At 41.8% G+C, this 24,736-nt stretch overlaps 1 protein-coding gene across 18 annotated transcripts in view; it reads right to left on the bottom strand.

Moving 5' to 3' along the window:
• The window catches only part of slit2 (slit homolog 2 (Drosophila)), a 108,014-nt gene that overhangs the window by 80,348 nt on the left and 2,930 nt on the right, over positions 1–24,736 (bottom strand). For all 18 annotated transcript variants that reach the window (XM_035947890.2, XM_035947887.2, XM_035947875.2 and 15 more), the window contains exons 3-4: positions 24,064–24,135; positions 17,035–17,106 (exon numbers count right to left, since the gene is read on the bottom strand). In XM_035947890.2, coding sequence (XP_035803783.1) covers positions 17,035–17,106; positions 24,064–24,135 — 144 coding nt within the window. The remainder of the gene's footprint in view (positions 1–17,034; positions 17,107–24,063; positions 24,136–24,736) is intronic.

Here is a 24,736-nt window from a genome sequence, read left to right on the forward strand (position 1 = left end):
CAGTTGTGTGCACTGAGTTCATTCCCCAGATTCAGACTGTCAGCAACAGGTTCTACTGTAACATGCTGAGAAATTTGATGCAAACATTCTGAACAGCAGTGCCTTTCCACTGACGCTTCTCATCAGATTTGACTTCCTCCTCTTCCCTAAAATGAAATTCAAGTTGAAGGGTTTGCCGTTTTGGCACAATGGAGGAGATCCAGCGTTGTCACAGGTGGTGTCCGACACGCTTCCAAACATGGCAGGAGTGTTGAGAATGGGAAGGGGATGGCGGCCAAATTAAAATCAGGTACAGTTTTTGCATTTTATAGATATTCTCTGAACTTTCAATCACAACTTGTGTGTTCACTGAGTGCATTTCTATACTATATTCAATATCCACCTGTAAACCTTTTGATGTTTTCTTTTTTATTGTTATGTTCAGGTACTCATAGCTCTTGGTTAAGGTAAGTGAAAGATCCTGTATCTGTTTTACGACCGAAAATATCTACAGTGACATGTGCCACCGCATGTTTATTTAAATGCGATCAAATTTATAATTTTTACCCATCCCAAAACCTAACGACAGAGTATAGTCTGCACAGAAGCCTTGAATTCTGGTATAACAGTCAAGCACATCCTTCCAACTCTAAAGCGGTCAGTTTGGAAATGTGGGGCTGCTGCACATTGTCTCTGAATGTTATCCGGCCAGCAGTTATGTTGCACCGAAACGTAACTGGGGAAGCAATTTAGTTGCATAGAAAAGTCACTTCTAGGAGATAGAGGTGTCCCTCCTGATAAGACCCATTTCTCTCTAGTTCCAGAGTGATTTTGTCTACTTCATCCCACTGATTAATTTGGCTAATGAAACCAAACAACAAAGAATTTGCTGAGATTAAAATCAGCCCCCAAATATTCCATTCCTACAGCACAATCCACGTTTTTCACAAATATTAATGATATTTTTTCTTAAAAATTAGCCAATAAATTATTGTATAATGAGCAGTTAAACATTAAATGGACTCCATCTTTAATCTCCTGGGAATCACATAACAAATAAAGCTTTTTCTCTTCAAAGAAACCATTAAACATTTCTGTTACAGTAATTAACGGTAATTTATCTGAAGGCAACTGTGCACACAGGACTTCTGCAAAAAGCTCTGGATGAGTAGGTTTTCATGAGACTATGTATTCCTAATTGTGATGGTTTTTACACCTGTAAAGTGGACCAGAAAACAATATTTGCTGTGTATGACAAATAGACTCCATCTGAAACGCTGTTGGTAACACATGGGCACACACACAAACACATGAGCGGTCATGGAGGACAAACAGCGATCAAACGTCCAGCCCCTCTCGCCTGACTCCCTTTCATCTTTGCATGCTAATTAACCTTGACCTGAAACCTCCCAGTGCTTAATTGCTACCATGGAAACAACTGCCATTTGCAGAAGTGTCTCACACACACACACGCGTACAGACGCACACACCGAACGCACTGTTCAATTAGAACCATCCATTCTGCTTGACTAGCAGCAGTCATCACCATCAGCCCATCAGATATCACCTGCCTCTGTCTGTTTCTGCCCCATCGACTCAGAGAGATGACGAGGAGGAAGACGGCAGGAAGAGGAGAGAAAAAGGAGTAATCGAGGCGTAAATGTGAAAGATCGAAAATAGAAATAGGTGAGGATCTAGAGTGGAATAAAACATCTTCCTATCCTTCAGTTAAGAAAAAGTATCAACATTTAGAATCATGTAATATTAGAAGTTGGGGTGTGAGAATGTTTAGGATTGTGTTTTTCCTGAACAAAATAATAAGAGTTCAGGGATTTATTCCAACGGTGCTCAACCTAAGGGTCACATTCCTTCCGAAAGGTCAGGCGATATATCTGGTGGTTTATAAGATGATTAATGTAGTAAACAGTTCTGCTGACTAAAATGACATTTTTGCTGACCTTTATTCCTCGCTGTAGATTATTTTATTTCTTTGGGTCACAATCTTTTATTAAAAACTTTAAAGAGTAGCTTTTTCTTTTGGTAGGTGTACGTAGACTGTAATGGAGGTAAAAAGAAAACATTTTCATCTGCAAAGTAATGAATCATTTGTGAGTAAAAATAAAACAATATAGTGTACCTCAAACTGTATTTGACTACATCTACTTAGCTACTTTACACCACTGAGGATTACACTTGCAGAGAATTTTGCCAACCCTGATGACAAACGGTGGTACTTGTTTGCTGCAAGGAAAAAAAAAGACTTGAAAAAACAAATGAGACTGTTTGAAGGTAAAAGGAGTTACAGAAGTGAAGACGCAAGAAAGAAGCAGCTCAGTCAAAATGCTATAAAAGTCAGCCAAGCCAACCCAATGGCTGCTATCTCCGGAGAGAGCTGATTGAGGGAAATGAAGCAGGAGATGGGAGCACTGCCATAGTTTCAGAAATGCAGATTCAAAGTATTTCCTTCCCTCTGTCTCCCCACCAGGATGACACACCGAGACTGTAACGTATACACATACATGCATATATATAGTCTCAGTTCAAATGAGGCATGTCATGGCCACAACACTGAACTTAAAAAACCCACACAGACCTGCATGGGACCAGCGTGCTGCACATCAGGATTATTACTTGCGGGTTTTGCCTGAACATGCAGGTTGCCGGGCAGTATTGTGTTGTGGTTAATAACCTTTTCCTGTCCTCTTTCCATCTCATCACTACTTCATTCCCTCCTTCCACTTTCCATCCTCCAGGTGCTAAAGACCAAAAGAATGACAGCTGCTGCACGCTAGATACACTATACTGCACCGAAATCACCTCAACCAAGCCTCTAACCTGCTTGAAGCAAAGGCGACTGCAGAGCCTCTGCAGCTACTGGGGACTGTGTTGGTCTGACCTAAAGCCAGCAAGCGCCCATGGCAGTCAGTCAGTAGACAATAATGCTTTGAATTCTACACCGAAAAGACCAGCAAATCTTCCAACCTGCCTCTAAAAATGACCCATAGGAGTGAGATTAGCATTTTCCTCAAAACCCGACCTCCGTTGCCGTGGTCACAGTAATAAATTTGCAGGTAAGATTATCGAATGGTCACTGTTGAAACATAAAGCTGACTTTTGGCTTGATTTGGTTTTTGTCGCCCCACGTGTTAACGTGACCGCTAGAGGCTGCTATAAAAATTAATTATGGGCTGCAAAAATCTGCCTGGGGTCATTCTTTTAGCTAAAAACATGATCATAGAGCATCACTGAGTTCAGGTGCAGCTGTTTGTGTATTTGAGAACTTCTTTTCTGCTATTTTTCTTAAATAAATAACATATAACTTTGCAGAAAAATACAATTTAACAAGTAATCGAGGCGTGTTTCTTACATTTTTTAAGCTTTTGTATAGCCAATTGATTTGCGTCAAAACAATCAATGTTTGCTGTTTTGCTGAAATAAAAAAATATATATTTTTGAAGAAAAAAATTCTTTTAATATAGGTTATTTCCTTTGATGGAAGAAGAGCTCTTGCACAGCTAGTTGAAATTACTGTTACTTGATTGAGTAAAAGAATCCCTTCAATTGTAATTTTGGCAGTTTTCTTACATAGACGAAAGATTTTCTACATCTGTGTTAAAACAAACTATTCTTATAGCCGATAGTTGAGGCAAAACAAAGCACCAAAGCACACTCAGCTAAAGTTTTGAACAAAAGCCAGCGCTCATCAGGTGGAGGAGTGTTGTGATTCAACAATGGGAATGAAGGGCAGCTGAGCAGTCGGCTTGTTTCCAGTTTCTCCGTGGCTTATGGGAAAATGGGAACGCACACTGGAAAGAAAGGAGGCACAAGTTTAACAAACAAGGGGAATTCCACATTGTTTTCTTGCACAGTTTCACTTCTCACACTCTCCTGTACCTTTTTAGCACAGGTTCAGCAAGGACAGACAACATCCTGAGCTGCTAGGATGTCTGGGAAGCACCAAGTGTAACCTAGCGGGTCACTGAGGCAACTCTGACAGGAATCTTATGTGCGCTGAACACACACACCGACAGTCACCCACCTACCCAGAGTGCTGCTTGTAATTATGAGAGCTGTAAAACAGGCTGACATCATAGCCTTGGGTTCCTCATTCCCCCCGCAGCCTCTCTTTCAAACTGTAATATACAGCACTTACTGGATTCACTGTTCAGGAGTTTAGATTTAACTTTTAGCATCTGTAGCAGCCCAGTTTCTTCCAAAACTGTAAACTAAATGTTATTTTTTTCCCCCGTAATTCACTACTAATCAGACGCAGCTACAAAATACCTAAATAGTGAATGGATATTCTTGTGGAAATGATAGCGATGGTAGAAAGAGTAAAACAGAAAGAGTGAAATGCAAATAAAGGGAAATTCAAGGTCTGTTAAAGCGTGCTGTCATTATCAGTTTCTCGGTTGCTGTTACTGGGCTGAAATGTGTTGGAACCTCGAATGAAAACACTTAAAAGTGCACTGACCTTTCACAAGTCGACACCAAGTACAGAAAAATGCTACAGTTTAAAATAGAACTTGTGCTAAAAGTATTCTGTGGACAGATAATACATTCTCATACTCCAGAAAAAACACTCCGCTGACAGAACAACGAAGAACAGAATCTTGTCCAACGCTGAGGAAACACATTGTTAAAATTTCTCCTTCTGAACTCATAAATTTGCCTGCCAATGAGCTGTCAGGATGCAGGTGACCTTGACTTCTAATTTTTGACCTCTGACCCGGGAAACGGGAAGAAACGTGCACAAACAAACATGCGCTTTCTCCTCTGTGCCTCCTCCAGTTCCTCCTTCAAGTCTCCTTCACTTCTACGTCTGCCAATAGTCCATAATTGAATTTCTCTGAGAAATGAAGATCTCTGTTTGAGTTACCATCACATTTAACCTCGAAGAGTTTTGCAATAAGCACCAGTCCGCTCACAAACAAGGAGGAGAGAGGGTGTGAAGTCTTCTAGCCGTGTGAAATATTTAAGAGGGCAAGTGGGAGGAAAAAAAAAAACATTTTGTTTTTGTGAAAATGTGAAGAGACAGAGAGAGAGAGAGAGTTTCAGGAGAACCATAAACCACAAAAGCTCTCCTCCGACTCGGCCCATTTAGGCCCATTTAGACACAACACACTTGCAAAAGAGCGAGACTGGAGGGAAGGAAAAACATAGAGAGGAAGCACATGAGCCCCAGTTATTGTTGCTGTTCAACAGAGAAACAGACGGACAGACAGACGGGTGGAGGGAAAAAAGGATAAGTGTTGAGAGGAAGGAGTGATATTAAATGATCAGAGTCCTAACTTGTCCTTGCATAGTTTATCTGATCACTCTTTCAGATAGCATCTGTTTTATCCAGCATTACCCAATCTTCCTGGCATCCTGTGTGCGTGTGTGTATGTGTGCGTGTGTCAGTGTATCGGAGTGTGTGTGTGTCAGAGTGTGTCGGAGTGTGTGTGTGTGTGTGTTCTCCTGCCTGACACTTGCTGAGAGGTCAGAGTTCTTTTGAGCAGCCATCCAATTACGGGGGGCATGGCGTTACCGTAGAGATGAGAGAAAACTGTAATTGGATAATGACACATCAGGGTTGGAACCTGTCATTAGACACTAGCAGAGAAACTCGCACATGTACACTTAGGCGTGTGCACACTCACACACACACACTCACACAGACAGACAGACAGACAGACAGACAGACAGGTCGGGTACCAACCTGTGATTACAAACCTGCTGATCTATCTCCAGCCTCCAGCTACAGTGTCACACTTTCTCCCTTTTTCTCTCTCACATTAATCTCCACATCTCCTCTGAATGCACCATAAGATTTATTTTATACACACGTGCGTTTTAATTTAAATTTCACACCTATGGCGTTCTAAAATTTGGTTTCAGAGCTCGAAATTCTCCCAAAGTGACACCGACTGAATGTGCTGTGGGTCTGTTTCTGGCCCGAGTCCTCACATTATGTAAACATAGTGCGTTTTAATGAGCCTAGGTCGCTGTGGTCACTTCAAACACACTCAGCTTTTGGGGAAATAATGTGAGAGGCTCTAAACTTGTGAGCAACATCTCTGGGAGCAATCACTGGTCAGCTCCCAGTTTCCTCTCTTGGTTTCTTCTGCATCATTACCATGGATGAGGGTCTTGCATAAGCCTCTCCAAACCAATGTGTAGGCTCGGGGGGGGGGGGAGCGCAGGCAAGAAAAAGAGTACGAGAGGGGAAAGAATTGAGAGAAAGGTACTGGAGAGAGAAAGGGAAGATAACAGCAGAAAGTGGGGAGACGGACGAGGAGGGAAAGAAAATGGGGGCGCAAAAAAAAAGACTAAGTGAGCAGGAGAGGCAGCGAGGGAGGATGGTGAGGTTTTCTTTTGTGGTGGTTGGAGAGTGACAGGGGTGCCAATAGAGTGGCCTGCGATGACGGTCCCACTGGAGAATGCCGGCTATGCCAGTGGAGTGGCACTAATGGAGCCAGAGAGGGGATGCAGTTGCCTGCCCCGGAGGGGGGATATTGTGCAACTGGACAAGGCGGCTTGACACGGAGCCAAGATGGAGGATTAGAGGGGAGGGTGGGGGGGAGGAAGACAGAGAGAAAGACAGCCATGTTAGGTCTGCTGACTGATTGACATAAACTGAACTCTCTGTCTTCCATTTGACTGACGAGACTCGGTGAGCGCTCAGAGTTTCTAGTTCTAGTTGCTCTTTATTCACTCAATCAGTGTCTTACTGATACCAAAGTTTTCTGCCAAAGTTGGAACATTGGTGCAACACTTGATGACAGTGTGCTGCTTAAATTGTCATACCGCCGTCAGTCACATCAGATCAAGTCTTTAAGCTTGACACTAAGGATGTTTCTGTATCTGTATGATAGAGAAACAAGGTTTGAATGATGGCATGTGCACAACAGCAGCAGCAACTGTAAAGTCTAAACAGCCTCCTGCTCTTCTACATGGATGCACACGGCAAGCCGGGGTCAATATTGCTGAGTAGCCGTTTGTTTGATTGGGGTGAGTGGAGGAGCGTTGCATGATGAATTGTCCTGATTACTCCATAATCCCTCCCATAATTCACTGGCCGGGCCAACTCATCCATCAATACAGGGCTTGGATCCATACCTGGAGAGGACGAGCGCCTCAGAGAGAGACAGAGGAGGAAGCACACAGAGAGGAATATACATGGTCCTGGTTCTGAGCTGAGCAACACCAGCTTCTTATTATTAAGTTAAACACTGAGGCTAATGTGAACGAGAAGGAAGTAGACATGAAATAGCATGAGGAGGGAAGTGAGGAGGATGCAGGTTGATTTAGCTGTTTTGTTGTGAGGTATTACCACACACATGGTGACCCCCTAATCACACACAAGCAAGGTGAGGAAACGCTTTGATGATCTAGGAGACCTCACAGGTACACACATGGATTCACACACACTCTGCGATCGTAACTACCTGCTTCCAGGTAAGCTCTTCCTGGCGTTGGCTAGGTATGTAACCCCCTCCCAATGATCCACACTCAGGTTACACACACACACACACACACACACACACACACATACACAAACACACACACACCTGGGCACTTCTCTCTGACAGACTTGCTGGCTCCAGGCTTTGGGCTACCTGCCATCTACAGTAAGTACTGACATACCTCTCTCCTCTCCTTTCCACATGACTCTCCCTTCAGCTCTTATCCTTTCTTTACTTTCCCCGTCCCGCACTTTCCACCAGCGCTCTGCATTATTCTTTTCACAGCTAGCTCACAATGAAGAAGACACCATCTTTCTTCACCTCAGTAAATTCCTCCCTGCTCTTTTTTCCACACCATTTAAGAGAGCAAACACATCTCTAATCTTTCCCTTAAATACCCTTCATTCATTCTGTCTGTATCCACCCCTCCTCTCTCTCTCTCTCTCTCTCTCTCTGTCTGTTTTTCCAGGCGTAGCTCTCGCGGCTCGTGTAATTTGATGGGCAAAGCAGCACCATCATCATCATCACCGCTGGCATGTCCATTATCCTGGATATCTCATTGGTTGACACTGAAGCTCCCCGACCTCTGACCTCAGAGCGCCGAACTCTGACACTCGTACACCCCTGAGCGACAGGAGATTAATGAAGATGTCCACAGCACATCAAAGTTAGCTTTATAAAAAATGGAATTGTGTGCAAAGATTAAACAACAATTATGAAGTGTCAGGATTTCCAACTTTTTACACAGATCAAAATGTTGTATGCTAATTTAAAAGTGATATATGATAAATATTACATACATTCTGCAGATGAAAGTTGTCAAAAAAAATTATTTCTTTACAAAAAGGAACTCAGTCATGTCTTAAGATTAGACTAAATTCATTGCATACAAAACAACAAGTAATATATATATGTGTGTGTGTGTGTGTGTGTGTGTGTGCTTCCTTGCATAAATAGCTTAAAATTTAATGTTTTCATAATGTGGCATGTTTAAAAGATTTTTGGTTGAAGCGCAGCAGCTGTCACTTGTCTTTTGTTAAAGGAGCAGAGTGGACGGCAGACGTCTCATACTACATGAACTATATCCTCTGATTGAAAAGGTGGGTGAACAAAACGCAATGCTATTCTTTTTTTATTATTTAAGATGATTTTTTTCAGGCTTTTTCCCTTTTATTATTCAGGAGGGATGGCTGAAGGAGAGACAGAAAAGCAGAGGAGAGAGAGGAGATGACATGCAGCAGTAGGGACTCTTAGCACACGGTGTGCACATTCTCTCAGATCCCCAACACAACGCTACTCAGCAGTACGACAAACTACATCCTCCAAAATCACTAATAATTTAAATCACTGCAAAATTGAGCATTAGAAGTGTGATCAGGCTGGACTTATTGCAGAGCTGGTGTATTATAGAGTGCATTAGTTTCATCTGGTTGAACCAAATAAACTGAGCACATATTGTTAGTCCAGGGTTTCCCACAATGTTTGTGTAGTGTTATGCTACCAGAACAGAACACAAAATAAAGTTCAATAAAAAAAAGCTGCACGCACTTCCTCGGCTCCATTCAGGAACAAGTTAGGTCTCGCCGTGGTAAAATAAAGCAGGGGCGTTTTCATATCTTTACATTCTGTCTGCATAACATAATCTTTTGTACTGGTGCCCTCTTAATAATGCCAGTTGGGCTTTGGCAAGCCCTCTCCGAATCGCTTGAGAATGAATTACAGCATTGTGTTGGGATCTGAAAGGCCAAATCACTTCTTAGGAATGAGTGGCCTTGAGCAATTCAGATAGGCAGTCATGTGACTCATATGATGGCAAGAGAGTGAGTCACTGACACTCAACACCTCAACGCTGTTGTAGCTGTTGGTTTGTACTCGAGGTGATCCATAATGTGTACACAGACGGCATGGAAATATCTGAAAAACACACAAACTCAACCACAAGAAAGAGAAGTAAAAATCACTATTTTCCCATTTGGCTGCTATGTGTGTAATCCAATAGTCCTAATGAAAACATTTCTTGGACAATATGTTTTTGTGTGTGCTGCAGAGATCTGAAAAGAGCTGTTTTCTTGTGCGTGCGTGTGAGAGAGAGAGAGTTTTTATATCTGTTAAAAATGCATTCAGAGAAACAGGAGGGGGCAGGAAATATTACTGAATGGTAAAGCGATGTGTCTGTGTCAGTGTGCTGCTAGATAGAGAAAAGAAAAAGAGAGAGAGAGAGAGAGAGTGGGGAGAAGAGAGAAAGCCATCCACAAGTGCCTCAGGCTCCGAAGGCTTAACTTCATTTCCTTAGACAGACATAATGGCAGATATTTGCATATCGTATGTACACAAAGTCAACGGCCAAATGTCCTCCAATCCAAAACACTGCTACCAACAGATAGTGATCTCTATGAAGACCGGTTGAAAGCTCTGGAAGTAAAATAGCCTTTTCCAAAATCTTTGATGCTTTAGTTTGGTTTATTGTACAACCACATAAAGTCAGTTCAGCTTATGTGATGGATTGTCTTTTATATTTTATTAATCCGTTTTTCTGTCAGGTTTATTTTAATAAAAGTTCCTAGTAAATAGTATTTTGTGACCCCGTTAAAGACCACAGGTCAAACCATGTTGGTCGAGCTCTTCTCCTCACAGCATTAAAACAACAACGTGGATAAACAGCTGTCTCATGTGGCACTTTTCGTGAGTAAACTTTAATTTATCATGATTTTCGTTAATGAGAGGGAGGAGATTTCCCCTCCTCAGCCCTATAAATCACCTCCTGCTTAGATCTCCTGACTGGAACATTCCTCACCTCCGACCTCTGCCGGACCCAGAGGTCATCGTCACTGTGGCAACTAAAACGCCTGACGCTCTCCGTCGTAATTAAAAAACATTATTTACTCAGAGAAAATGTAATTTTCTCTACCTCTGACCTCTCTCTTCCTTTTTCCTTTCTCCTCCTCCTTCCTTCTCTGTTAGTTAACCATCAACACGCTGGGAAAACCCACATCTTCTGGCTGCACTCTTGTGATGAAGCCTGTCGTGTCGGCCGAGCTGGTGTGTGTGTGTGTGTGTGTGTGTGTGTGTGTGTGTGTGTGTGTGTGTGTGTGTGTGACAGTGCATGTTGTATGTGTGCGGCAGGGTTAAGCTCTCACAGAAGACAAAGCCACAACCTTCAAGGCTGCTAAGCAACAATGCCGCCTGGTAAAGCCTCATCAGGGCACCGTTTAGCAGAGGATTAGAGACTATTACACACACATAAACACACACACCCAAAACGAAGCCTCATCAGCTCATTAATTCAAACCCTACTTTGACTCTGATTTAATGTGTGTGTGTGTGTGTGTGTGTGTGTGTGTGTGTGGGACCCGAGGTTCGCTCATTTTCTACTTCTCAATCAACTTGTCCATGTTGACTTTCCTTCTCAGCGGAGTGAAGATGAAGGACAACTAACTTCCCCTCAACTTCTCTTCTCGTCTCCCTCACACACACAAACACTCAATCTGTTGCTTTTCTCAGTGCATTTCCATCCACATGTTTTCATGAACGTTTTCAATTTGTGCATAAAGAAAAAAAAAAAAAATATATATATATATATATATATATATATATATATATATATATATATATATATATATATATATATATATATATATAGTTAATAATATTAATAATATTAATAATTCTAAGTTGTTTGCATGTACACTACCGTTCAAAGGTTTGGGGTCACTTAGAAATGTCCTTATTTTTGAGAGAAAAGCATTTTTTTCCATGAAGATGACATTAAATTAATAAGAATTACAGTCGAGACATTGTTAATGTGGTAAATGAATGGTGTTGAAAGGCTAATTGATGATTAGAAAACCCTTGTGCAATTATGTTAGCACGTGAATGAAAGTGTGAGTTTTTGTGGAAAACATGAAATTGCCTGGATGACCCCAAACTTTTGAACGGTAGTGAAGATATAAAAAATATAAAAAATGTAAGCTGAAACCAAAGTATCTCTCCATCTTGTGTTTTGATTTCAAATTCAAATATTTGTTTTATTCTCGTGTTTCCACATTTTACATATATCTGTGCTTATAAATATGAATATCTTTGAATATTTTGCATATAGTTGTCTATTGTCAAATATTTGTGTACATTTGTGTGTGGAATCTGAAACTCATCATGGTCTCTGATCATGTGTGTTGCATTGGGAAAAATGGGAAAACGTGTTCCTCAATTAATACAATAAATACATCAAACAGAATTTATGTCTTCTACATTAGTATTGTTTGTTTTAGGTTTGTTTGCTCTTAATTCCAAAAGTTTTCTTCTCCCGTCCTAATGCTCACAGCAGTGTCATTAATTTGTGTTATTTCTGTTCATTTCTCCCTTTACTTTCTGCTCTTTAATTAACGCAGGAAAGCCCTGCGACAAACAACCCTCAGTGATACACTGACCTGGTGAGCTGTTACTGGGGCATCTTAGCCAGAAGTGACCAAGCAGCAAATAAACACTTGCACAAAACACCATCCACACATGAATACATACAAACACTGTCACGCCAATCTGGCATCACTCTCAGACATAACCATACTTTTCAACTGTGGGAGCAGTGACCCATTCTCTTATCCTCCCATCACCTCATCCCTTCATCAACCCCTCTTTCATCTGTCCCTCTTTCATCTCACTGCTGATTTTTGTCCAGCAAAGAGGGAAGAGACAGAGAGAGAGAGAGAGAGAGCTGGCAGAGGAGAAGAGAGGAGGGAAAACCAATGCACTGTACGGCATCTCCAGCCAAACACAAAGGCTGTACATCGTTCACAGAATACACTGAAAACAGCAGAACAGTGGTGACAAGGAAACGAGAAGGACGATATAATGTACTACTTACGAAATGGTACAGTTCCAGTTTAAATTGACATATATGCATTCAAATTTTATAATGAGAAAAAGCATAGTTGTGAATAAAGAGATTAAATAATATTGATTTAAAAGAAAATGTGCATTTAACATAAATAAAAACAAAGATCTTAAGGGTCAATGTAAATTATTTTGCTGTTAGAATCCAAATATGTGATCCTCAAACTATCAGTAACATTTTTACATTTAACCAAGTAAAGAAATAACTGTATAATAGATGTAATATGCCTTTTTTAACTCAGTCTTTAAGCTTTGTATCTCTAAAATTAAAGTTTCAGCCTTGGTCCTTTGGTGCCAAAACAAACATTCTTTGTCTTTTCCTTATTCATCTGTACAAAATGATTTATTTTCTTTATTGATTAAAAGAGGGAGTGTAAAGGAGCACAATGATTTAAAGAACAAGATAAATAACGTCTGTATAGCGATGGAAAGCAATCATACCGTCATAAAGAGGGGAGCTTTAATTCTATAGGTGCACAATAATAAATCAACTTAGAGGTGTATAGTCTTTGTAAATTAGGTTTTTAGATTGTTATTTTTCTGCTTTTCTTTACTCCACATATAGCAGAAAATGGTTGTTTTATTACACTTCCCAACTGCCTCATTTTATTTTTTGCTATTTTTCATTTTTCTGTTTCGAATTACCGAGGTCAGCTTATAACCATGAGGAGAAAAGGATCAGCACACCCCAGTGGAGACCAGTCACAGCTTCACACTTCATCACTTTAATTTCATCAGAAAAACAAAAAGCTAAACGTGTGAGTGAGTGTGTGTGTGTGAAGTCTGTTTTAATTTCAGGGTCAAAACGTGTGATTTGTTTGGCTCAGGTAACTCTTGGTTCTCGTCCAAAGCAATGATCTTTTACTAGCCCGTCTTGTTTTACAGAGTCCTTCTAATGAACTGGCTGTGTTTGATCCGCTGTTCAAAGTGTCTAGTTGCTCTCTTCTCTTTCTCAGAACAAACAGTCACAGCTGCGGTCCTCAGTATTACTGCGGTGTGGATACAGCGATCAACAATGGGGCCGAGGGAAACAACAGGGCTGTGTGTGTGTGTGTCAGAGATGGACACAGATCGACAGAGAGAGAGTTTTTTTGGGGGGATATGTCCACCACATGGGGTCTCCAGATGTGTGAATCTACATAACCTAATAGAGTCTGGGCCCTGGGGTGTTGTAGAAGGCTGTGAGTGTATGTAATGTGGGGTGGAGGGGGTGCAGACACAGGTGTTTTAAATGGGAATGATGAAGAACACACATGGGTTTTTATAGGAACTCACAGTCACTGCTCTCATTTTTGTGTTGGTATATCACATGTTCATGCATGCTAAAGAGTGATCCTGTCTCCTGGAAATTATGACTATATGTAACTAATTTGCATGAGCAAATATGTTTTTCAGGTTATGATATTTTAGAATGAAGAAGAACTAACACTGATTGCATCCAAAAGCTTCAAAATGTTCACTTCTGTATCACATTTGTTTTTAACCAAGCTGGTGGAGAGACTCTAGAGATGACAGTGCAGGTCTGTCAGACAATCTGTCCATCCAGACTGAAACAGCTCTATAGTTATTATATGGATTGCCATGAAATTGGGTGATCCAGACCAGATACACAGTAGAAACTTTATTCCTTGAATTCTTCCAACACCACAAACAGGTCAGAGTTTCTCCGGCGACATATCTCAATATCTGCTATAATATCTACTTGTACTGGCACAAAATCTGGTAAAAAATAGTCGCAGTACCCAGTGATCCTCCATCCAGTCACTAAATACACAAAGCACTTTGTAAAGGCTTGTTTTTGCTTGACAGTAATGCTGCATATGAGATATTTTTGCATGAAAGACCGAAACAGAAAGAAATGTTGTATTTTATTGTTACAATTGATATATTGTAGTATGAGCTAAACTAAAATACACCATTTTTATGTATCTCTTGTTCTTTAAAATGTAACAGTAGGTTTGGAAGGGATATTATCTTTTTTTAAAAAACACCAAATTTCCAACATTTGTCAAAGCCAGAAACTATAAAAACAAAAATAAATAACTGTTGAACTTTTCAATGGTTCTTTAAAGTCATATGCGACATGCATTTTCACAGGGAAACTGACCAAATTTAAGCTTTAATTTGTCATATTCCATCAAATTAATTTTATTCTTTATGTCTCGTGAAAATTTGTCAAAAATAAACTGTTTTAACAAAACAGATCCTGTAAAAAACCCTAAAAATCCTGCACTCTTCTGCACAACTGAGAAATCATGAGAAATTCTGGGACTCTTCAGCTGAACTGCAGGCAGTGTTTTTCACATTGCACATAAGACAAGTACAGAAACAAATAGGTAACAAAAAAGTAAGTAGTAAAGTATCTATTGTAAATATATATGTATGTGTGTATATATATATATATATATATATATATATATATATATATATATATATATATATATAGAGAGAGAGAGAGAGAGAGAGAGAGAGAGAGAGAGAGAGAGAGCGAGAGAGAGAGAGAGAGTCACCATTTTTTTTCAATGTTTGCTACAGCTTGGGCACACAAATAAAGCGCCTCCTGAAAAAAAGAAAAGAAATTCAACTGTTTTTTAATGATTTATGCCATTTTAAATATGTCAAAACTGCACAGAAGCAGTTTCTGCTGCTTTTATATTGTTTTCTATAGAGGTACAGGACTTCATATTGCAGTTAAAAATGAGCCCACATTGAGTTAAAATGTGAAAGGAGCAAAAAACACCTCAAAACGTGTTGTGTATTTGTAGGATAAATCTAACAACACAGTACAGCAACGGCCTCCAGTGAATTCTGTAAAGTATGTCAAAAGGATGCCACACTTACTATTGCAGATAAACATGATTCAGGCAGAAATCATCCTCAGACATTTTTGGTTAAACAAGTAGGCAGTAGTTGTTCAAAGACGTGTCACACCTGACCTCAGAGCGGTTTAATTTAGGCCTGAAAGCCCTGAACCACTCCACTGAGCAAATGTTAAACACATACAGCAAATCCTCACATACACACAGATTTTCCAAGCCCCAAAAACATAATTTTCATAATAGCAGGTTGAGCAAGTGTTCATTTATAGCCGCACTGTCGCAAGAACCAAAGCCGGTCAAGTTAGCACATACCTACTGCCCTCAATGTAAAACCTAACAAGGTTGCACTTCAGAGGTTCTCAGGGACGTCTTGTTGTGATTTCTAAAAATAAAAACACACTGCAGGGGGTGCAGCAGCAGATGTAAGATTTAATATTGACCAAACAGCCCTAAATACTATTGGCTCAGCCTCTGTGGTTGTTATTCATGCGGAATGATTTCCATACGTCTGCTCAGCTGCAGCGGCAACAGCTTGGCAATTTTTCTTTTATTGTCATGTAGCAATTTTCTAAAGACTTTTTTTCACTCTCTGTTCTCTGTGGGTTGTAGTATACTTCAGGAGAAATAAACACAACTGTAATACGACATCATTAATGCTGTTGTGCCGAATGATCTGTGTTGAGTGAAGATGTGCTGCCAACCAGGGACCCTCTGCTAAACACATACACCTGGAGGACTGAGGCTTACACAAACACTCACACCGAGGCAGCTTGTCTGCGACGAGCCGAGCAGAGAGCAATATATCCGAGTTGTATTTTTACCTCGGCCCACACGCTGAGCAAAATGCCAACTCCTGGCCTTGACAAACACACACACACACACACTTGCAGAAACACAGACGCACATGCAGACACACACACACCCTTAGACACGGCAGGTCAAGCCCAGCCAACCGCCGTAGCAGCCGCAGAACATAAACAACTTTCACACACTCTGTGAATCATCTGAGCATTTCAATATTGTTTTAGATAAATATATGCAGCCACACATATAAATATATGCAACCATAATTATTCCCCGAGACCACAAATGACCGTGACTGGAAGTTAGTTCCCACAGTTTCAGCAGCGTTGCAGCCCAACCCTACGGTACTGGAAATCCATAGCTCGGTTTACAGTAGCGGGCTGGGAACGAGGGCTGGAAGGTGCTTGATTACAACAAACAGCAGTTCGTTGGTTTGAATGCAAACGTTTATGTTCTGTAACTAAAAGTGTTTTCTGCCCGTGAAACACAAAACGTAACTTCAGAAGAGAAACCTGTTTCCACATTTTGCTGCTTATGACTCCCTCGGTCTGTCATGCTCACTTTCTATTCTCCATCCTCTCTCCCTCTCTCACACACACACACACACACACACACACACACACACACACACACACACACACACACACACACACACACACACACACACACACACACACACCTCACTCCCAGTGGGCAGCAGCTGTTGGAGTGCTAATCTCCATTAGCTACTGAACTGGCTTCTATGGAGAGAGCCTTGTAAAATCTGTTCTCTCACTCCTTCATCCAAGTGAAACACCAAAGCTGCGTCACACCAAAAATACAGACATGTATTTTTTTCTCTCTACCTTACAGCGTCTGTAACACACTTTCGTTTGTCATTTTCAGTCATAGTCAATGAAGTGTGTGAGCTCGTGGTGATACAAACACGCCATTACATGCATCAACGATTTCTGAGTGATCTTAAGCCTTCTTTGCAGGGCTCTCGTTAAACAAAACCCATGAGTGATTGTACAATATTCAGCTAACAAAGCAGAGGAATTGAGTGACAGATAGGAGAGGATGAATGCAAAAAAAAACCCACACACACAACTTACAGTCTGTACAGCTTCGTTGTTCCCAGGAAAAGCAGTTCGGGAAAGATGGCCAGATTATTCCGATTCAGGCGCCTGTAAAAACACAACATAAATTAGGGAATAAACTCGACTTAGCTCCTTCCAAACAGTGCGGGCGAAGCGGTTATATGTGTGTATAATTAGCATTTAAAGTAAGATTTGTGTTTCCTGATGATCATATCAGGTTATGCTGTGGTATTTTGATTGTAATACAATTTGAGTCCATTTCGAGGGGAGTATGAAAGACGGAGGAGATTGATGGAGACGGTTTTTCAAACACACAAACGTGTTCATGGATTGAGAAAAAAAAAACAGGTTATCCATGATTTAAGGGGTACAACATGGCCGCCAGACAAACAGCAAACTGGAGAAGGACGAAGGGAATGCAGGGGGAGGAAGACGAGGGAAGGGGTTCGGATGAAGCGGGGGTGGGGGGGCGTTTTTACCACAAAGACGGAGGAGAGGAGATGATGTGGGAAAAACAAACAGGCAGTCTGGCCGGGCTACCGAATGTGTGAAAAGGACCCCACTGAGTAAACAAGGCCCTCACAGGGGAAGAACTCACAACAACCCATCATCACACACACACACACACACACACACACACACACACACACACACACACACACACACACACACACACACACACACACACACACACACACACACACACACACACACACACACAAACAGAGGAATTGAGAGAACTCGGGTGAGTTTAATAATCTGGGTGCGATCATTTAACCCTGGTTGAGTGGAGTGAAGAGGTTTGTGTGCCAGTGTGTGTCGTTGTGTGTGTGGTCGTGCCTTGATGTGAGTCAGAGGAGAATGAGGCAACAGAGTGACACAATGAGAGACAGGCTGCTGAAACAGTTTAACCCCGACACGCAACACACACACAACACACACACACTGACAGGCCTGGTAACAGATGCTGTCGATGCGAGAGGATAAAAAGAAACAGCAGAAATGAGACCGACTTCAAACTAATGAAAAGTCACGTGCAATCCTGACTCACAATGCACAATTTGCGTGATTTTCACACACAACCCTGCATGTAACCTGTAAATGCCACCATCACCGCAACTTTCTTCAAAACTTTGAAAACCTCTCTTTCATTCCCTCATCGATTTTTTCCTCCTCAGCCTCATCTTTCACCTCTTTTTTTTTCTTCACTAGAAGCCGCCGTGGACTTAAATAACGTCACCCCTTCTGTGTCCATCTTTCACCCACAAGTGCACAAATATATGAGCGTTCTCGTGCGCGCGCACGCACGCACATTCACACTCCACAATTACATCAGAGGCTGCTTAAATATTTAGCATCCCCCAGAAATGATGTTTCTAAATTATTCACTCCTCTTCCGTTAACGCTGGTTCCAGCAGTTAAGAGCCCCACGTGGTCTCACGGAGAGGCCCACTCCCCCTGCAGGTCCTGCCCAGCCATGAGCACCCGTTAGTGGGCTAGACATCCCCCGGGAGAGTGCACGGACTGGTGATGGAGGTGGGAGGGAGGGACGACGCCAGAGAGGTGGTATGAGCTCATCCTCTTAAAATAGATGCAATGCTGTCAGACTTAAGAGGCTCAGAAAATGAAATGAAGGTACAGAGATCCAGTCTGCTACACAGCATTTCTGGGGGCATCAGAGCATTTAAATTTGATAATTAATCACCTAAAACTGCTCATTATGCAGCTTGTGATGAGAACCTCAGTGAAGTAGCCTCTTCATGACCTCAAGAGCTGCAACTAACAATTGTTTTCATTATCTATGAATCTGTTGATTGTCTTTAAACTGCTACAAAGACATTTAATTCAGTTATATTTATCCCTGCACAGAAAGCAGCTAACCCTCTCCTTTGAGAATTTGCCAGATGTGCCTGCACTAAAACTAAAATGGCAGGCATCATTATGATTATAACGAGACATTTACTCATGTATCAGATACCTTGTGCAAACTTGTGTTACAGTGGAGGTCATTACACCTATAAACCATGTAAATTACATAATTTAACTGTTATTTTAACCTGTGCTTGCAGTTAAAAGTTAGAGGACATTGGAAATACGAATCATTGTATCGAATCAGTTGGTCCAGTTCAGATGCTCTTACTGCTCAGTTTGCTACATTACAACTGTTACATTCAGTTTGGTTCAAAAGCGCCACTTAAAAAGATTAAAATCTCATCAGCCAACTCTTTTTTGCAACAGAGTTCGCACATTGTGATTCTTTCTTTGGCTCTCGTGAGCTTCCAGTGGGACCAGTGAGGTTGGCTCGACGGCTAAAATGATTCAGTCAGTTCCCTTTGAAAATTGAGTGTTAAAGATCTGCTTGTAAATGTATTTAACGCCGCTTTTGTACATCTACTGATGACTTCTCACCCAAATAATCAGACTTTCTGTGGTTGATTAGTGGTTTTATTTATTTAATGCTTATTTGTACAGGGACAAGTACGCAGCATGAACCAGGGCCACATACCACAGATTTTATAGCCTAAGCTAATTTGCAATGCATGTCCCTAAATGGGTCTTCTTGTTTCTAGGCCTGCAGGAATGTATCTTTATCTTTTTGTGTGTGTGCATGCAAATACTGTAAACAGCCTCAGAGTACTTCCACAGTCCTGTCTCATTAGTCAAAGTCTGGCTGAAAGTGAATGAAGACTCTGAGGTGTGAGAGTCACTCCAACAAGCTAATGTCACACTGCAGCGGGGTGATAATCCCTGCAGTCATAAACAGATGCTAAAAGGCCACAAACCACACAGTAAACACACACACACATTCTCGCAAACACGCACAGTGCGCCAAATCTTTGTACAAATATAAAAGTCAGAAACACACACTTCTAACACCCCATGCTCGTGTAGCTGTGTGGCACTACAGGCCTGCAGAGTCTGGCTGGGAAGAAAATAACAAACTGCCTCAGAAACCAATTATTACTTCACCAATGCTGCTGCTGCCATAATACACATGTTGGACTAACAGTCTGTCACACACACACACACACACACACACACACACACACACACACACACACACACACACACACACACACACACACACACACACACACACACACACACACACACACACACACACACACACACACACACACACACACACACACACCATAGTTAAAACACAAACCTTGTGGACATTTCTGGGACCCGAAAACTCAAAAACCACTTCAAACTGACCAATGTCTGTGTATGTGTGTATATCTGGTTCAACAGTTCAGGTTTTTGGTTCACAGCTAGAGCATCTGAAGTGAGCCAAGACCAATCATCCATCCAAGATTTACACTCTCTTATCCGACCTGTTATTTATACACCAATGAAAGATACTGTCTCTGCCCCAAAACATAGAAATGCGGGAATCCAGACCAGGAAATTCCTTTGCTACAAGCCAAAAATCATTCATATCCAGCAGCAGTGGAGAACTTTTCTCCTCAACTTGTGAACTGTGTGTTTACCAACAAATATAACAAATGTTGACTGCAACAGAGAGTCAGGAAAAATCTATCTGGAATGACTTTTTAGACAGAACTGTTGTAGTGAAAATGGCTTTGTGTCTTCACACTGCAGATAATTTCAAGCTCTGCTGCTCAGTAAAAATGAAAAAAAAAAAAGAAACAAAAAATATTTGAAACTTTGCCCCGAAATGATCAGCGAACACAATGTTATCAGTCACAGGCTTTAGAGCTCATCATTTTAGCACTAATCCAAGTCTTTTCTTTGAAATCCATATCCTGCTATCTGTGATCACTGTCACAATTATCTTCTGCTATTCAGATAGTCCACATATTACAACATGATCTCTTAGTTTTGAGGCTTCATTATCTAGTTTGTAATCGCTGTTGATGGACATATCTCACCACCTGTAATCACTTTTACAATTATTCATTGCTGTTAAAATGATCTTTGATAGTGTGATCACTCAATTACAGGCTAATTATCTGAGGCGGTATCTGACTGCTGCTCCCTGGAATTGTTGCCTCAGTACCTGTAATTACAGTTTCATTCTCTCTGCATGTCTGTGGTTGTTATCTCCTTCAGTCTGTGAGACTTAGAATTGGATGGGGGCTATAAAGCAGTCAAATGTGAGTGGAGGATAAGAGGATCAGGAACTCCTCTGATTCCTCTTCTGCACCCACAGGGTGAGAGTGAAGAATGTATGACATTCCTATACGCACAGGACAACAGAGAGAGAGAGAGAACCAGATGGGTGAGTGAGGAGGAAAAACATGAGGAGAAGTTAAAGAATGAAAGAAAGGAAGACAGAGGGCATGAGGGGGTTTGGTGGGAGGCAACATGAAGATAAAACCGGTCCTGACGGAGCAGCCTTGCGTAAGTGAATGCGCGTGCATGAGTGTATCAATGCACATGCATGTGTTTGTGTATGTGCACGTGTTGTGACATGCCTATCTCCTCCACACCTCCTACGACCACCCACCCCTCCTCCGTACCCCCCAGGCTACTGCCCCACACCTGACCCAGCCCTGCCCGGCCCTGGAGGGCCTGTCGCAAGAAAAGGTTGAGAAGGGGAACCGTTTTCTTCCACTGTGGGGGGCAGTCACTGCGGATCCGTCAGCCCAGCTTAGGGCCCACTCCTCTGGGCAGTGGTGCCCAGCAGGCTCCACTCCATCCCCCAAGAGGACGGAGGCCTTTGAAATGAGCTCCCAGACTCCAGACTCCAGAGACGTGCCTTTGTCTGGCAGCTGTGGGGGGGCATTGATGACTGACTCCATCTTTGTGTTTGTGAACATGCCACGCTAGAAACGCTGAATTACAGTTGAACACTCTTGCAAGGACAACAGAGGACAGCCATGTTGTGTCACAAAGTTAGCTGCTGTCAAAGGTGTTTGTCGCCATCGGAGACAAAACAATAGCGAGTAGAATTTGACAGTAGATATGTAAGACTTCATCTGCCATTGCTGTTTACAGACTCATCTACACTTAATATGCAAGTATCACTTAAAGCCTGTTTTTCTCATATGTATGTGTGAAAGAGGGTATTTACCAGCTTGCAGCATCTCTCTATAGCGAGTGTAATCGCTAACAAAGTTTACGGCTAAATCCAGACCATGCACAGTTAAAGGTTGCTCTCTTTGTCTACAGCTCTGGGCAGGAATTCCCAGAACTGCTTAGCTGGACAGAGCCCAGCGCTGGTTGCATGAGAAACACTAGCAGATTCCCTATAGCGGTGCACAGAGTTTCGCCCTCTGTCAACAAAGAGCAGCTACAGTGCAGCAAAGAGCTGAGAAAAACCAGGAATGACAGAAGCCGAGACATGAATCGTGATGGTTTATCCTTCTCATCCAAAGTACTACTAAAAAATTCACCCAAAACATCCATCAAAAAGATTAACCACCTTCTTTTGATCCTGAACTACTGTATAAGCGTTCAGGTGAATATCTCCGTGTGTATTCACTGATGTCTGTTTTTGTAAATGTGTGTGTAAGCAGAGAGGATTTTTGTGTGCCTTTAATTAAAAGCTTGTCACCGAAGCCTCCTCACACTCGGTCACAGTCTGCTGCATTCCAGTGTGTCATTGACTGTTAGTCACTACACGTAAAGCAAACACACATGCACATACAAATATAGATGCTGTATACACACTCAGTTTCAATTTTTTTGGTACACCTGGCTCAAAGTCAAATGCAAGAGTCCTGCATTAAACCCTGCCTCTATGAACATCATAATGTTCTTTAAGAGAGGTGGTGATTCAACTCATGCTGTTAAACTGTGTTGCATTATGACATTATGATTTAAAGGGGTGATTAAATGAACAGAAACACCTGTCGGTATAATTCCACACAGTTTAACAGCATAACAAACTGCAGCCTCCAAAATGAATGTGCAGTTGAGTCAACAGCTCTCTAATTTAGTTCCAACAAAAACCGAACATAATAGCCTTCACGAAGGTGGGAATTTTTGCAGGACTATTGTATGAGACTGCATTAGTTTTACCTCAGTGCTCCTAATAAACAGACAGCCATATCACTAGTCAGAGGTCCCCCTCATTCCTTGTTCTCTCTCGTACGCCGGCTAAAGACTTAATTATGCCACAACAGCCTTAGGGGTGGATGCTGACTACGATTGATTCCAGGTTGGCGCCGTAACAACCTCTGACTGGTCCTCACTCCCCGTCCTCACTCCCGCCCCCCGTCTCAAAATTCTCCTCTTGGACTAAGATGCTGGCAGGGGGTGAGTCAGGTTAAATGATTATGAAGACGGTGATCAAGAAGTTTGAACAAATGAGCGCAGAAACATGAGAAATGCTTCCACACAAGGCGCAAAGGGTCACTGAATGGTATGACAAGCATGAAAATGATCGAACGCTTATGGGAAATTATGTCCAGGCACGTCAAGCCCGGACGAATTTTGGACGTTTGTGTGAGAAATACGGGGAAATCTTCTTCCATCCACAACAGTGCTCCCAGATTGCACTTTAGACATATTCACCTGAAGCAGATTTACAACTCTGGCAGCTAAAGTCTGAGTGTGTCAAAACTCTGGTAGCGTCAGAAATTTATTAATGCTGCTGCAACTCAAATCTACATACTCATAAATCACAAACAGGAAAGAAATGATGCAGAATACATGAGCCGATGCAACTGTGTGAGCTCAGTTCTGAATGACATATCTCTGCTCGCATTTTCACCACCACACACACTGTTATCATTCTTTGAGTATTGTGTATTTTGTAAGATTGCTGTTGGGGACTTTAAAAAGCCCCCTACTGGCATCAAAACACCAAATGAGGGATCATCTTTTGGAGGAACAATGCTAACCCAAACAGTAAAGCTCCACAGACTTGGAGAATCTCATCTTGTGGTGGACTAACACCTCACTAAGGCACCACATGAAGGCCTCTGTTCATCTATTTTAAAGTAAAAATGAGCATGTGTCCTCTTGGGGGATTTTTGTGTATGCCACGATCATAATCCTGAAATACACATTAACAGTGGACACGATAAAGCATAAAATGTCAACTGTGTGGTAAACAACTTTACTCACAGTCTCTCCAGCTCCTTCAGGTCCTGGAAGGCTCCTCTCTCGATTGTGGTGATTTTGTTCTCCATTAACTGCCTGAGAGGGAGAAACACCAAGAGAGAGTGAGACTATGAGAACTGGACAGAAGAAGAAAAGAAGAGAGAGAAGAGAGGAAGGGGGTAAAAAAAAGAGAGTGACAGAGAGACACATAGAGCGTGAGAGTTGACAGAGTGATTTGTGCGATGAAACCATGAGAGGCCAAAGAAAAGGACAAAGACGGTTGGATGAGGCCACAGATAAGAGAGAGAGAGGAAGAGATGGAGAGAGGCGAAGAGAGTGACACGCGAGAGAGGAGAGAGATGGAGGAGATAGGTGGCGGTGGGTGAAAAGAAAAGAAGAAAAACACACTGGTGGAGACAGAAAGTGATAGAAACAGCAAGAGAGAAAGAGAGAGAGAGAGAGAAGACAATCAGCGGCGGGTCGATAGAGCCCCAGAATTGACTTTAAAACTGGCCCATCAGTTGGACAGCGACTCATCTATCATCCAATTTACTCTCTATCTAACCACGTAGCTGTGACTACTCATTCACTTACACAACTCCACCAGGCTCCCGGTGCTGACCAAGCCAAGCAGCAACACATTTTTATCAGCTGTGTGACTGTGATGAACAGGAATTAACCTCTGATTATATCAGTT

The sequence above is a fragment of the Amphiprion ocellaris genome, chromosome 4 (assembly GCF_022539595.1).
Source record: "Amphiprion ocellaris isolate individual 3 ecotype Okinawa chromosome 4, ASM2253959v1, whole genome shotgun sequence".
Classification (NCBI taxonomy): domain Eukaryota; kingdom Metazoa; phylum Chordata; class Actinopteri; family Pomacentridae; genus Amphiprion; species Amphiprion ocellaris.